The sequence below is a fragment of the Cydia strobilella genome, chromosome Z (assembly GCF_947568885.1).
Source record: "Cydia strobilella chromosome Z, ilCydStro3.1, whole genome shotgun sequence".
In the NCBI taxonomy this organism is placed as follows: Eukaryota; Metazoa; Arthropoda; class Insecta; order Lepidoptera; family Tortricidae; genus Cydia; species Cydia strobilella.
Window position 1 is genome coordinate 30,663,367 of NC_086068.1, and position 15,433 is coordinate 30,678,799.

The 15,433-nt window shown below is 36.3% G+C and overlaps 1 protein-coding gene and 1 long non-coding RNA gene across 2 annotated transcripts in view; both read right to left on the reverse strand.

Annotated features, from left to right (window-relative positions):
• Positions 1-15,433, reverse strand: part of LOC134754494 (uncharacterized) — a 296,086-nt gene that overhangs the window by 177,451 nt on the left and 103,202 nt on the right. The gene's annotated exons all lie outside the window — the stretch shown is intronic.
• The window catches only part of LOC134754189 (neuroligin-4, Y-linked-like), a 146,565-nt gene that overhangs the window by 18,425 nt on the left and 112,707 nt on the right, over positions 1-15,433 (reverse strand). The window contains exons 7-8 of the mRNA XM_063690325.1: positions 6,676-6,792; positions 5,809-5,934 (exon numbers count right to left, since the gene is read on the reverse strand). Of these exons, the coding sequence (XP_063546395.1) occupies positions 5,809-5,934; positions 6,676-6,792 (243 nt within the window). The remainder of the gene's footprint in view (positions 1-5,808; positions 5,935-6,675; positions 6,793-15,433) is intronic.

The window sequence follows — 15,433 nt, forward strand, 5'->3', positions numbered from 1 at the left end:
ATGATGTTTTATTTGATTGATGGGTGCCGGTGTCTGTTAGTTGCTATTGTCTATAAGTGTTTTTTTCTGACAGCGAGTATGACCCTGCTCTCATTATGTCGAAAGCATTTGCTTTTTGGATCTTTGGGGTAAAGACTACTTTTTCACTTTCATTGTTAGCACTGGGTGAGCCTGACTCAGACCTCTTAGAAATATGCAAAGTTTCCATTATCTCTTTCCTTTTTGAGGTCTGCAAGTAGTTGCTTTCTTTCCGCCATGCCCTGCTTTGTCAGGTCCTCTGAAATATACGTGTTTTGCTGCATTTTCTTCTTGTTCTTGATTTCAATTTTTTTGTGAAATATTGTGGTAGTTAGCAAAATAGGTCTGGTTCTTTTCCCGTCCACTTTCTTGCCTATTCTACTTATTTTGTTTATTTCGCATGTATCTATCTTTACCCCAATGTCTTCTAACAGCTTGATTGTGTTTATCGTCAGTTGTTCCATATTTTTCTCGTTTTCTTCAACGCCATGTATGAATATGTTGTTTTTCTTGGAGGTTATTTCTGTTTAGTGTGTCGATTTCGGCCTTAAGTTGCTTATTTTCCTCGAAAAGCGGGTTTAATTTTTTGTCGATACTTTTCAATACATTCGTAGTAATTGTGTCTTGAAGTATTTCGGTTTGTTTCTTAAATTCTTCGTGCATTTTCGTAAACAACAATGACATTTCGGGTGACAGTGACACTTCGTTGGCCATAGTGATGTGATTGAAACTAAACGAACCGTAAAACGCAACGTCAGTTCTTATTGAATGCGCTTGTTTGGCAGACAATTGGGTTGGTAGCACTGAATTTATTCTCGTTGCTTTTAAAACCTCAAATTTATGTTGACGGTTTTACTTGATTATTTTGGATAATTTTATGTTTTGTGTTAATGTTTTTATCACCTTTTAGCAGTTTTTGAGTCGGCACTTGGTTAATCGTGTTTTTATATATCACTGATCACTTTTTCCACGGATTTCCATTAAAATATCGGAGCACTTTGATAACATGCATGAAGACTATATAAAGGAGCCAAATCTCTATGTATTAAAAGTGTCCACCAAAAAACAGTAATTAGGCGGCGCCACCATACTACCAAATACAACCTACGTAATTTGGTCGGGTTATTTGTTGCCTGATATGGTTCATGTTATACTCATGTTCCAGAGCCTAACTAGCGCCACCGGAGAGATTACGAACTATTATTTAAAGCTGAAAGCGGTCACTTTTGCAACAGTTCTGCCATAAGAGATTGGCATCCATTCTATACCATCCATAATAACATGACTTTCTTTCATGACACCAGACCACAGACCTAAACCATAGAGTAACTTAATACATACTGTACCTTTAACAGGTTTTTGACAATTTTTCAGATAATAAAATATAATACCTACCGGGAAACGCGAATCCGAAATTTCGCTATCTTCCTCTTTATCGCTCAAATATGCAAGAGAGACAGAGATGTCAGATAACGAAATTTCAATTTTCTTGTTTCGCCACCTGCGCAGAGTTTAGCGTAATATTGCCTATTCGTAATTTCCGAAAAATCATTGTCCGATCGGAAACAAATTCGGTCTTTTGTGAGGTCGGAAAAATGAAACTCGTGATATTTAAATAAATACTCACGTTTTAGAACTGCGAGCCCCAAGAAAACGAACTGTTGCCAGAAGTGGGTTAGGTTACGTTAGAAGGTTAGAACTGCGACCCCCAAGTAAACGAACTGTTGCCAGAAGTGGGTTAGGTTAGGTTAGAACTGTGACCCCCAAGAAAACGAACTGTTGTCAGAAAAGTTGGTTAGGTTAGGTTAGAACTGCGACCCCCAAGAAAACGAATTGTTGCCAGAAGTGGGTTAGGTTAGATTAGAACTGCGAAACACGTGTGCATTGGTAATGACCCATGAGGTACCTATTACCTAGGTACCTAATGAGGTACACACATCGGCTTAGTTATTGCGCGCTCGCTTCCAGCTTGCGCTCACAATATCGCCTCGAGTGTAATGACTAATGATGCTACCAACGTAGCACACTTGTATCATATTGTACTAGAAATAAACACCAATAATGTTATAGGTGGAGTATTATCACAGCTGAACGGGACTTTTTACGACCACGATGCGCAGAAGTAATCTAAAGTAGACATACTTTTAAACTATAGATGCTGTGAGGGTTTTCCGAACTACCCGCACTTAGGTCTTGTCAACCGGGCTCATTCTACTCAGAATCGACAAAATTCTCCATCCTGCCAAAAGATGTCCCAAAATGTCCATTCCATTACGTCATGGTGGTTTGTTACAGTAGGCAAATCTTTGTTTCAGAGAGCCCAGAGGATACGTGATGACCAGCATCTGGCCGCGGAGCTCCAGCATGCCAGGTGCGCGCTCCAGGCAAACGAGCTCAGGATACCGCGGGTCAACCAGAGGTCCCACATTAAGATCCCCACAGTCGAGCGCAGGCCTGCCATTCTGCCTTTTGTCAGGGGGGTCACGGACAGGATCAGCCACATATTGAAGCGTGCTTCTATAAAAACATATTTCAAGCCAATGAAGAAGATGTCACAATTCCTGAGGCCTGTAAAATGCAATACCCCTCTACAGACTGCAGGAGTGTACAGGCTGGACTGTGAGTGTGGCCTATCATATGTCGGGCAGACGAAACGGAGCATTTCCACTCGGGTGAAGGAACACATAGCTGATGTCAAGCACCGTCGACCTAGGTCTGCTGTCTGTGAGCATGTCATGGATAAAGCCAATCACTCAATCAAGTTTGATAAGCCTCTGGTTCTTGCCAAGGAGAAGCGTTACATACCCAGAATGCTGCGCGAGGCCATTGAGATTAAGAAATATCCAAACTTTAATAGGGAAGATGGCTTTTCTCTACCACCAGCTTGGGATCCTGTAGTCCATCTGATAAAGGAGCAAGCGAGACATAGACTGTGAGACCTTAGTGTTGGATGATGCTGGACATTCTGATGTTTTGAAAAGATGTGTCCCGCCGAGTTTGTTGCCGGTCCCATATTGGGATACCCTCCTACAATTTAGGAGGGAATTAAATCTTCTCGGGTCCGTGGTGTAGGGTTGGAGCCGGCGTAGTTTTTATCGCGTATATATATATATCTTTACTTGGAAATAATTGTAGTGTATAACTAGCCTTATGAACCGATTTTGCATGTACAACCAGCCTTAAAGTTTGTAGTCTATGATTGTTCATTATTTTAGTATGTGGGTATTTTTGCACTTTGTAATTTTTCCTCAGTCACCCGTTGACCACGAATGCTGTAAAGAGTTCGAAACGTCGGGATGTATTATAAATTCAATATACGCGATATAATCCGTTTTCATAGTTTTATTTCATAAATAATTTTAATTAAAAATGAAACGAAGGGGCATAACTGCGGTTAATATACCTACATCAAAAACACCAGAATCTATGAGAATCAGGTTTTTTAATATTTATTTTAGAAAACGCCCTGATACCAACTTTAGTCGAGCTTTTTCCGAGACCACGGACGTAACGTCGGGCTTGAAAAGGCAATAAATAAATAAACAATTTTAATTAAAAATCAAACGAAGGGGCATAACTGCGGTTAATATACCTACATCAAATTTCGTAAAAATATTTTCTTCAATTTTAATATCTCGAGAGTAAAATAGGGACTACGTTTGTATTGAAAAGCGGTCACGTGATTTCGTTCCGTTTCATCTTACATCCATTAAAGCTTTAAAAATAGTCCTTTCGTTTTATTAATAAACAATGTATAGGTATCAATCACATAAGCTCACGTAATTTTTCCGGAAATCCGAGAATGTTAGCTTTTCTAATAAAAGGGGCTGAGACGAGGAATCAAAAAAACCGTTTCTGAACAACAGCCCGTCCTAACGGGAAGCGCAGAGGACGAGATGAGAAAACTTCTCGTGGACAATTTAATAACGCGCATCGGACGCGCTCTGCTTGGCAACCAGAAGAATTGTGCCAAAGTGAAAGCAACAACCAAGCTATCGGCACAAAATAACTCGGCAGCTAGCCTCGGCCAAGTTACAGCGTTACTTAGGGATGTCAACACAGTTTTGAATGATTTGCTGTCAAACTTTGAATAATTTACAATGTATTAAAACCACTTTTATATAAATAGGTACATCAGTTGGTCAGGATATCATCCAGTAATCCGACTTTATAATCCTTAATCCCTGCCGAGGTTTTCCCGAGGGGCTACAGTACGGGGTTCTTTAAAAAAGGAGTGAACAGGTTTTTAAAGGGTCGGCAACGCGCATGTAATATCTCTGGTGTTACAGGCGTCCATAGGCTACGGTGACTGCTTACCATCAGGCGGGCCTAATGCTTGTTTGCCACCGACGTGATATAAAAAAAAAACATTTTCCCCTTACTAGCTCGGAAAGCCGTCTTTTATCCTTTAAAACAAGCGGGGAAAAACGCATTTTATCCACTAGTGGGGGAAAGTAATTTGACCTTGGATGGAGCGTGTTTAAGTAGCTTGACAGATAACAAAACGTAAAACGCTCATAATGATTCGTTCGATATTAATTATCATCAAATAAATGGTTTGAGAATCTAATAAAAAATACCAGATTTAGCTTTATTTAATGATTTTAAGTCATAAACCTTAAAATTCCATAATAAACGTTTGTTTTTTAATAATTATGTTAAATATAATTCTGAACGCACAAGTTAAGTCGATGCAATTTCAAAACGCATCATTGACATTTCATACGTCAGAAATGTCAACATTGTCAACAAAAATTTTACTTAAAAACTTCTCACGTAAAAGTACATAATTTCCAGAGTTTTTTGTTATAATATCGTAAAAAAAATAGTGATTCCAGTTGATGAAGATGATCTAACGCCTGTGGATGTTGCACTTTCCTCGCTATAGTGAGGGGAAAAGTTTTGTGTTACACACGGGTGCAAATGTATTTTACTTCTCGTGTGTTAAAACACTAGCTACGCTCAGGATTCTATTTTAGAACCACTCGCTTCGCTCGTGGTTCAACTATAGAATCCTTTCGCTTGCTCGTGTTTCAATTCCACACTCGCGGGTAAAATACAACTGCACCCTTGTATAACAAAATAACTATTTTAAGGTTCCATTCCTCAGAATGAAAAACGGAATCTTTAATTCTACAGTAGAACCCGCTAAATACGTTTTCCCGCGTAGTACGCAATTTTACACTGGTCTCTAAAATTTATTTTCATAAAATTTTAACGGTTAATGCGCTTTCCCATTTAAGATGCGTTTTGTCATAGTCGCTTCAGAATCTTCTTAAGCGGGTTTTACTGTATATAATCATTGTGTCGTATCACAAGATATTGCCCCAAGATATTGCCTCTTCGTGTTCTCAATCGGCTTTATCAGAAATATATTCTCTCCTACTAAATCTAAAACTTCTTTTTTCACTCCTTGTTCTATGCAACCGATACATATCTTCTATCTATTGCCAACATCACATCTCAAATGCATTTAATCTTCTTCTGTCTCGATTAGTTAATGTCCACTACGTCTCGCTTCTATACAACGCTATGTTCCAGATGTAGGTTTTTACTTGTCGGTATATCCTGGCTCTGAATAAATGTTTTTGCTATAACGCTTTTTTGATATCATCTATATAAATGATCATATCAAAGGCACGCTCAAGTAATTGTTTTCATACTAATTGTCATTGTAACCAGATACTTGTGAAATGGTACATGAATATAATTACTTGACTCTACAAACTGGAGTCCGAGTAACGACAGATATAAGTTATACTATTATCTTAATTTAAAATGATGACTTACCAATAACGACCCCATCAACACTAGGTCCAAATGCATAAGAAAAGTCCGGTGCTTGCGCTGGTGCTGACATAAGTGACTCGAGCGGACGCTCCCGTAAACATCTTAGAAGTGCCGGAGGAGTGAGTTCTATACAAAAAGAAAACAATTGAATTTATTTTCAACTCTCGTTTCTTAAGGATTACAAAAATAGCGATTGAATTAGCTAACTTTATTTATTTAAGCCATTACAGGGAAATAGTAGAATATCTTTTTCAAATTCCGTAGGCCTGTATATCCGTTACTTGTATGTACAGTTAATTATTAGTACACGGCTCGAAATATCACACATTATCAAGATGGGGGAGAATTGTGTGAAAATACGAGGGCGGAGTGATGTGGTAAAAACAAAAACAAAAAAAAAATTGCGAAAATAATACATATAGGTCATCGTTTCCATCGTTTTTATGTAGCACACGTTACGTTACACGTATACGTCGTACAATACAATACAAATCCTCTTTATTGCATAACCTCAAAAAAAACATTTACTTACTGACAATTATTAAATTCGTAAAAAAAATTAGTCTAGCCGGATATTCCATCCATCATATAAGGTTCCATCTTACTAAGATAGCTTGCTTATACAGGATGGCTAAAAAATAAGTGAATTCCCGTTGGCAGGGAGGTTTTGGGATTACTGAGATACTCGATACTTTCGCGATTTCGGGGTTGGTCCCATAGCAAAAGTTGCTCAGAATAATCCCAAAACCTCCCTAGCAACGGGAATGCACAAATGTTTTAGCCAGCGTGTATATTTATAAGTGCATGATAAATACTTTGCGAGTAATGAAAAAGTGGCATAGCAGTTTCAAGTTTTTCATGGTTTACCTGGCGAGCAGTTTGCGTGTGTCGCTACTATGGCAGCGTATTTGTTCGGGTCAGCCACAAGCGACCATGGACTAAGGCCAGACCCTGACATAAGTACGGCTCGGTGAAAAAGTAGACCTGAAACAAAGGAGAGAATATGTGTCAGACCGCCCATACCAAACTTTTGATACATACATACATACATACATATAATCACGACTATTTCCCGGAGGGGTAGGCAGAGACCACGGATTTCCACTTGCTACGATCCTGAAACTTTTGATGGCTGTCGTAAAACAAGAGTATCAGATCGTTTTTAGGGTTCCGTACCAAAAAGGTACAATAGGTATGTCTTTCTGTGTGTAACATTGCTCATTGTTCTTGGGAACTACTACCTTACTTGAAATTTGGAATAGTATACGTACAGGAGGCTAGTGGGAGGCTAGTTTCATTACACACAATAAAAGTGATTTTGTTAAAATATAATTATTTAATTTAAAAAAAAAATGGAATCAATATTTGTACGGAACCTTAATAGTCTTAATAGTATTATAATGACTTTATTTCTTGCGTACCTATATATTTTTATGATGATATTCAGAAAACTGACACAGGCACTTACCTATTATATGTAATATTTTTCTATAAAGTCAATTTATAATGAAAAATACAGTAGTTAAGTAGTAGAGATGTGACTAGAGGTTTATGTTATTTTAAATGTTATTACAGAACTAATTACACAAATACGTAACATTAACGGGTGAGAAAGAAAAATGAGAATACTTATCGCCAGGGATTGGAAATTCGGATGCTTTTATACCTAAACTTCGGCTCAGTACCTACACCGCGTTGTTGTCGAGTAGTATGGAGGCGGATTCAATTTAATTTTGCTAATAAATTTACCGGGATTTCGCGGAATACCGGAAATTAGGATACATATACACATACGTATTTAAATAACATATTGATTCTTTTTACAAAATATGTGGTTTGTTTAACTAACAGTAGCTACAATTATTCTTTAACATCAAACTAAATTTGTAGAGTTACATATTATTCGTATGAAAAATAACGGTACTAACGTAAGTATTTTTGTTAAATCACTAACTTAAAACAAATATACATGGTGATACGAAATATGAGACAAGAATAAAGGAAGCGTAAAATACATTAAAAAAATTTACATTGAAATGGGTAGACTTACCTGCCCCATACAAAAAAAATGTTTTTACGTTTGAAAATAGTTTCTTCTAATATTCCATAATCAAAACACGATACCTAAAACGATTCACCATACTTTTTTTGTTACACCCTGTTTGATAGTTAAAACTGTTTACCAACGTGTAGGTATGTTGATAAAATTGCCGAAAATAGTCATAATCTAAATATTTTGACAGATCACTATTTTCTGATGTTTTTTTTATACAATCCCGGAATTCCGGAGGTTAAATAATTAAAATAATATTTTTAAGAAGCCGACTCCATACTTGCTTAGCTTTTTCCGGGAATTTGCTAATTGTAGGTATAAAAGCATCCGAATTTTCAAACCCTGCTTATCGCACTCTGTAAAAAAATACTGGCCGCATAAACAATAAAAGTGGTATGTAATGTTTTTGCTACCTCTTTCGTGATGGTACTCGCTTATTTTTTTCCTGCATTTGTTTTATTGTTGTCAAAAATGGCATCTAAACAAGAAAGCCTGAGAAAACGCATTGTAAATTTTTATCATTCTAATTTGATCTTGGGGAAAAGTTTACAGTGAATCATTTTACTTAAGATAATGTACCAGCATCTAGTGTGTATAGAACCTTGACTTCTCAGTCTCAGACTACAACTTCTCAGTCTCAGACTACAACTCGTAAAAGGGGCAGTGGCAGACCGGCAAAGATAATGTCCAAAAGATGGCCATCTTTAACTGAAAATGCTTCATACCCAATTTAATGATTCTGACAGCATGAGCCAACGTGATTCTGCGAAAAAAATTAATTGTATATCTGCAAACCATTCAAAAAAGTTGGAATAGTATGCCGAAAGAAAGTGAGGGCACCAGAATATACAGAATAAAAACTTTTACAAAAAACCGGCCAAGTGCGAGTCGGAACCGCGTTCCAAGGGATCCGTACATTACACAATTTAAACAATGTATTTTTTATGTGAAATGTAAGTGTAACAACGTCTTTAAAAACCCCGTAAGGGTCGAATCAAAAACTTACTAATTAAGTCCGACTCACGCATGACTACACATTTCTAATAGGTTTTCCTGTGATCTATAGGTAAAGAACCATTTTGTGTATTTTTTTTAAAGTTTAGACCCAGTAGTTTCGGAGATAAAGGGGGGGGGGGGGAATGGTCATTTTTTGTATATTTTCTTGAATAACTTCTAAACTGTTTATCCTACAATTATAAAAAAAATATATTTCAGTTTCTCATAATGAGCTCTTTCATTTGATATGTAACACGATACCAATAGTTTGAAAACTTTATTTTTTTAATTTTCTCATTTACCAAAAGGACCAAAAGTGGTCCCCATGTTTAAATTTTATTTGTTTACGTTACATGTCCATCTTTGGGTCACAAACTTACATATGTACACCAAATTTCAACGTAATTGGTCCAGCAGTTTCGGAGAAAATAGGCTGTGACAGGCGGACAGACAGACAGACAGACAGACGCACGAGTGATCCTATAAGGGTTCCGTTTTTTCCTTTTGAGGTACCGAACCCTAAAAAAGATAAACCGATTTCAAAAAGGATGAAATAAAATATTATCCTTTTTAGGGTTCCGTGTTTAAGTATATGCGTTACCAATAAATATGTTTGAAGTCAGCATAGCCACAACCGAATACAGAACCTTCTCCTTCTATGGTGATTTGAGTATTTTCATAAGCAACTTGAGCATTTTCTCTCGAAAATAATCAATTTGATGAAGTGGACCCGATGATGATGATTGTTTTGATGATAGTGATGATGACTTTTTTAATGTAGGATGTTCAGCGATTACTCCGAGACCCGTGGTCCGAATTGAACAATTCGATTTTTGTTTGATAGGAACTACCTCCAAGGTGGTCCCACATTAATCTGGTGCTGTTCTGATGATGGGATCCATGAGGAATTGAGGGAACTCCTCAATTTTTAAAGGCACATGTACGAGGGCTGTTCCGTAAAAAGTTAGTCAACGGCGTACTATTAATCATGTTCATTTAATTTTAGTGTAGCTTAAAGACAAATTTCATTACAAACTCTTTCGTGTAAATGTCACTGTCCAGTGACATTCAATTATTTTTTTATGAAATCAGAAAGAAAACATGTCTGTCACTTTTTGTTCGCAAAAATGGAGCTATCGCGGGAAGCATTTCGTGCTATGATATATTATGACTATAGACGAGGGTTAACATACAAGGATTGTCATGAAAATTTAACTAGTGTTTTTAGGTCATTATCACCATCTATTGCTACTGTCAGTTACTGGTTTCGTGAATTTAAGCGTGGGCGGAGCGACGTCAAAGATGAGCCTAGACCGGGCCGACCGCCAACGGCAGTCACTCCAGAAAATGTTATCAAGGTGGAGTGGCTAATCAAGGAATCTCGAAACATTACCCACCGAGAGATTCAGGACGAACTGAAGATCGGATCCCGAGCAGTTTCTACCATTTTGCATGACCACCTTCAAGTTCGAAAGGTTTCGTCTCGGTGGATACCACATTTTCTCACACAGGAGCAAAAAGATAGGCGTGTCGATTGGTGCAAATTTATGCTAAAAAAATTCGATAAAGGCGATTCTCAACAAGTGAGCTACATTGTGACATCCGACGAATCTTGGATATATAGCTATGACCCATTTACAAAACAGCAATCAACACTGTAATGTACTGTATTTACCTCAGTATATCATACGATGTAATGTATTTCCAACGATTCGGCAACACGAACATCACGCGGTACGTCCGGCTCTGCTCACGGCATAATATCGACTGGCCCTAACTGTTAGTGACGTCACCATGACGTAAGCGCTCGAAGCGTCAATACACTACATCCCTTCCTTTGTTTATTTTTCGAGAACTAAGTTAATCATAACAATACATAATTACATACCCAACGTTCTATGAATGCGCTGGTACCATTGCCTTGGGTGGACTTCTCCAAGACTCCGAGATCTATGACTTACCCCACTTGGGACTTTTGTAATCTTCAATTTCTCTACTGTATTGTCGATAGCTCCTGTAAGTCTGATACCTGAATCCCTTTTCCTTTCCCCCTTTTTCCGTAAAGTCTAAGTGCTTATACTTAATCCCCTTGTTTTTATAATCGTCAAAACCGTTCCTAAAATGTTCGTGATATGGATAGTGGACTACATCATCGGGTAATGCCTAACAAAACAATTCGTAGCCAACTCAGTCTGTGATAATTAACTTATTTAGGTACTGAGTTTATTATCTGTATTAATTTTGAAATGATTTCATGAAGCTCCAACTGCTCCAAGTTAGTAGTTTCCCTCTAGAAACCTCTCATCTAAGTCACTGCATGAGCTAATGAGCTTATCATTTGGGAGTGGTCTGTGTGGAAATACTATGATGCAAGGCCTTTAATTTTTCTTCGCCTAGTTGTCCAAAACAGTTCTACCAAATAAAACTGTGACCCCAATTCTTTATATTTGATTAGCTAGACAATAAGAGCTGAACAATCATTACAGTATTAATGACATTCTTCAATTTTGGTGACAATGACGGTTCATTTTTTTTCTATAACCCATGACGATTGAATGCTGACATGATGATCATGTTTTGGTTTATCTCTGGTCCGTTTGTTATTTATTTACATTTCCTATTGTTAAATATAATTTTTTCTACACCTTGTGTAGCTTTCTACGACCCGAAAGTGATTTAACGAATCCTATTTGAGTACTCGATAATGGCTCACTATCTTATCTCATTCTTTTGCTTATTTTCAACTTTCAATACTGTACAAGTGTACTTACAGGTTACAATGCCACTTAAGCTATAAGCTACACTGCCAACCTAAACCAAGTTGTTCTTATATACAATGCATTATTATTAATACAATATACAGAACTCCAACCAACTTTGATTTGACAAGGTAGGGTTGTGGACTAAACAGTATAATTACAAAATTCAAAAGTTCATTTTTTCAAGTGGGGCTCAAGACTTGGAAGTTTTTTTATAAGAAAGGCAAGCAGGCAAGGTCACTCTTATACTTCTGTGTGAGTAAAAGAGGCCTTACAGGACTCCATTTACGCTAGCCACTTCTAGTTTTTATTCTCCTTTTTCTAACTGCATGTTTGAACTTCTGACACAATTAACAGTCTTACAGAAGCGAATGACACATCATCCGAATAAAATATCTAATTATGCTTACAGATTAGCTATTTAAATTCCAAATTCCTTGTCTCTCAGAAAATCAAGAACCCATATGTGATTGTTTGTAGCACATCTTTTTTTTTATTTTATACATAGAATTAATAATTAATTGGCAACCATCAGTATCACTTACATCAATCTCACACTGATTCTGGTGAAATTCATGTTTACCTTTTTTATTTTGAAACGTGATTGTTTAGTTACATACGCTTTGTGCACGTACATTTTCTGTTTACTTTATTATGTGCAACATTTATACAAATTCACGAAGATAAGCTTCCTATGCAATTTGTGCTGAGTCAGTGATACAGCATGTTATACATTAAATATTGAACCAACATTAGTTTTATTTTTATTATCACTTTCAGAAGGTCAATGATAATTGCTAGCTTGTGCAATTTTCTGTGTATGTTCAAATAACATGTATACCTACATTTTAGACCAATAAAAACTTATTTTATAATATTTATTTATTGTAATCTTATATTTTATACACAAGATGCTTTATAAATCGGTTTTCAAATGTATGTGTCCCGTCCATTAACTACGAGTTATATACATAGTATCTATAGACCTGCAAATGTGTTTATGTTAATGTTTATCTACAATACAACGCAACGTCCATCAATCGAGAGCAAATTCGTTAGATACTTGTGGTAATGTGAAACCAGGCAGTTGCTTATTCATTACCCATATTACATACCTATATATGATAATGACTGCACTGTTCGCTATGTTCTTTGTACATACATATAAATATATTGTACATGGTATCGTGTGGTATCGTTCACCACTAAAATGGACTTCATGTTTTCTCTAGAATTCTTTATTTTCCCGCATGTAGTCTAGTATGCACGTGCAGACGGTTAAAACTACGAACTACATACATACATAAGCTTAATTATTTAGTTTTTATTTTATATATTAGTTGGATTTATTTTTATGGCTATCTACTTAAATTTAAACATATATTCACATTTTCAACCTTTGACATACCAACTCGTAGGTAGCTAACAATATGCCTATGGAACATATCGGACGTAGGTTTACTAATAAAACATTCAATGTTTATTATTTCATAATTTCTTTTTTTTTTGTATAGTAGCCGTGTGACATGTGACGTTTGGTCTGAAGTCACAATGTTATTTTAATATCACTGGTACTTATTTACAAGTATCCATTTATGTACCGTAGTTGTGTAATGAAACGTTCACAATTTAGTTTTTTGCTATACACTGTATTCAAAAGTTGACCGAAGCGTTAGCGAAGGTCTCCGTTTTAACTTGAGCCAAATGCTTTCGTTTCTCCTCTACAGGTCACAATTTCCGACCGATTATCATGAAATTTTGTGACCAGATTAAATATATTTTTTCCGATCCAGGTTTTGGTAATTTTTCAAACTGCGTAGATTGGCATTAAATAACTAGTGCCAATAGCGTCCATGGCGCTTAAGACCCTTGTGAGTTCACTATGATAATGACAATGACTCAACGAACCAAGTGTTTCACACATAGCCACTAGTAACTAATTATAGTGATTATTATGAATTTGCTAAATAATCACGACTTCAAGCAGACACCTTCATCCCTTCCTTTTCAAATGAATGCAGTGTCCATGTAAAGTTCTGCGAATTTCGTTTAAATCTTCGAAGCTTATTAGCTATATAATATAAACGTCACGAATGACCAGTAAGTGTTTTCCTGCAACCGTTTTTTTTTATATAATTATTGGATGTCGCTGACTAGCAGCCAAGTTAAAGTATTTGCAATTGATATCCACTAGATTATGGAATAAGCTTACTTAACTCATTGTTTAATTAATTTATATCTTTATATCGGCAATACTCCTTTTTTTATTACATATTACTGTATAAGGTAGCTGTTTGATTAGCTAACCTCATTTAACACTTTAAACTCTCTCGTTTTGTACACATAATTAATGTCTATACCGGGTCTAACGCGATTAAATTTCATTATTTTACCTTTTTTCCGACGTTTCAACTAGGTTGCACTAGCTGTGGTCACGGAAGACTGACGTCCCAGCAAATGTCAATTGAGATTTGAGATATTGGTAAACAACACTAAACTACCCGACATTAGTTTATATAAATGTTCGGGGTAGACAAATAAATTTTACCTCACCTCATTTATTTAAAAATTTAATCAAAAGTATACTGACTAGATTGTAGACTATCCAGTTTTTTTAAAATCAGTATAACTGGATGGATGGTCATGCCAGTACCTCAAAATCAAATCTATAAATAAGCCAGATACATTTTACTTTATTTGCGTTCGCTGATAATTTATTATATCTGCACAGTTCATATAATTCAGTATATAATTTCGTTTGGATTATAAATTTACCCCGCTCTTGAGGTCTTCAAGCGATTTCTTGCGTCATATTAGAAACGCTTTATTGGATGACCTATTACAGGGTATACCCATTTATTTTAATACAACGTGTGACCTTGCTGTCAATTGTATGACGATATAATACAACATCAATGTATTAAACAATAGGCCGTACTAAGTACGATGCCGATTTAATGAACCTGTCGATTGACACCAATTTTGCTATACACAGCATGACTATTTAGTCCTCGCTTTTTCAGTCTATATTTATATTATTTAATGAGCAGACAAAAGATATGCCTATTTGCATTGACCGATTTAGTAATCAGATTTTAATATACACGTGACAATTTAATGTCTAGGATCGGGAACCTGCTAGGGTACTAAGCACCTATGTCAATTTAATGAACAAATCAATTCATCTGTATTAACCGATTTTGTAATCAGATTTGTTATTTCCGTGACAATTTAATGCACAGGTACGTGAACCTGCTATCTCAATTTAATGGTCAGATCAGTATCTGTTCTAACTGATTTTGTTGTCAGATTTGTTATTTACGTGACAATATAATGTCCAGATACGGTAACCCGTATCTTAATTTAATGGCCAGATTAATCTATCTGTCTTAACTGATTTTGTTATCAGATTTGTTGTTCACGTGACAATTTAATGTCAGGTCTGGTAACCCGCTATGTTAATTTCATGACCAGATCAAATTATCTGTCGTGACTGATGTTGTAATCAGATTGGTTATTTAATGTCCAGGTTCGGTAACCCGCCATGTCAATTTCATGACCAGCCCGCGCAGCATGGTTCCCCTATCACTAAGTCCGTCACTTTCGCACTCACATACTTGTTAGAACGTGACAGGCATGGTGATAAGCGTACCGTGCTACGACCCCAGATCAAATTATCTGTCGTGACTGATTTTGTAATCAGATTGGTAATTTAACGTCCAGGTTCGGTAACCCGCCATGTCAATTTCATGACCAGATCAAATTATCTGTCGTAACTGATTTTGTAATCAGATTGGTTATTAACGTGACAATTTAA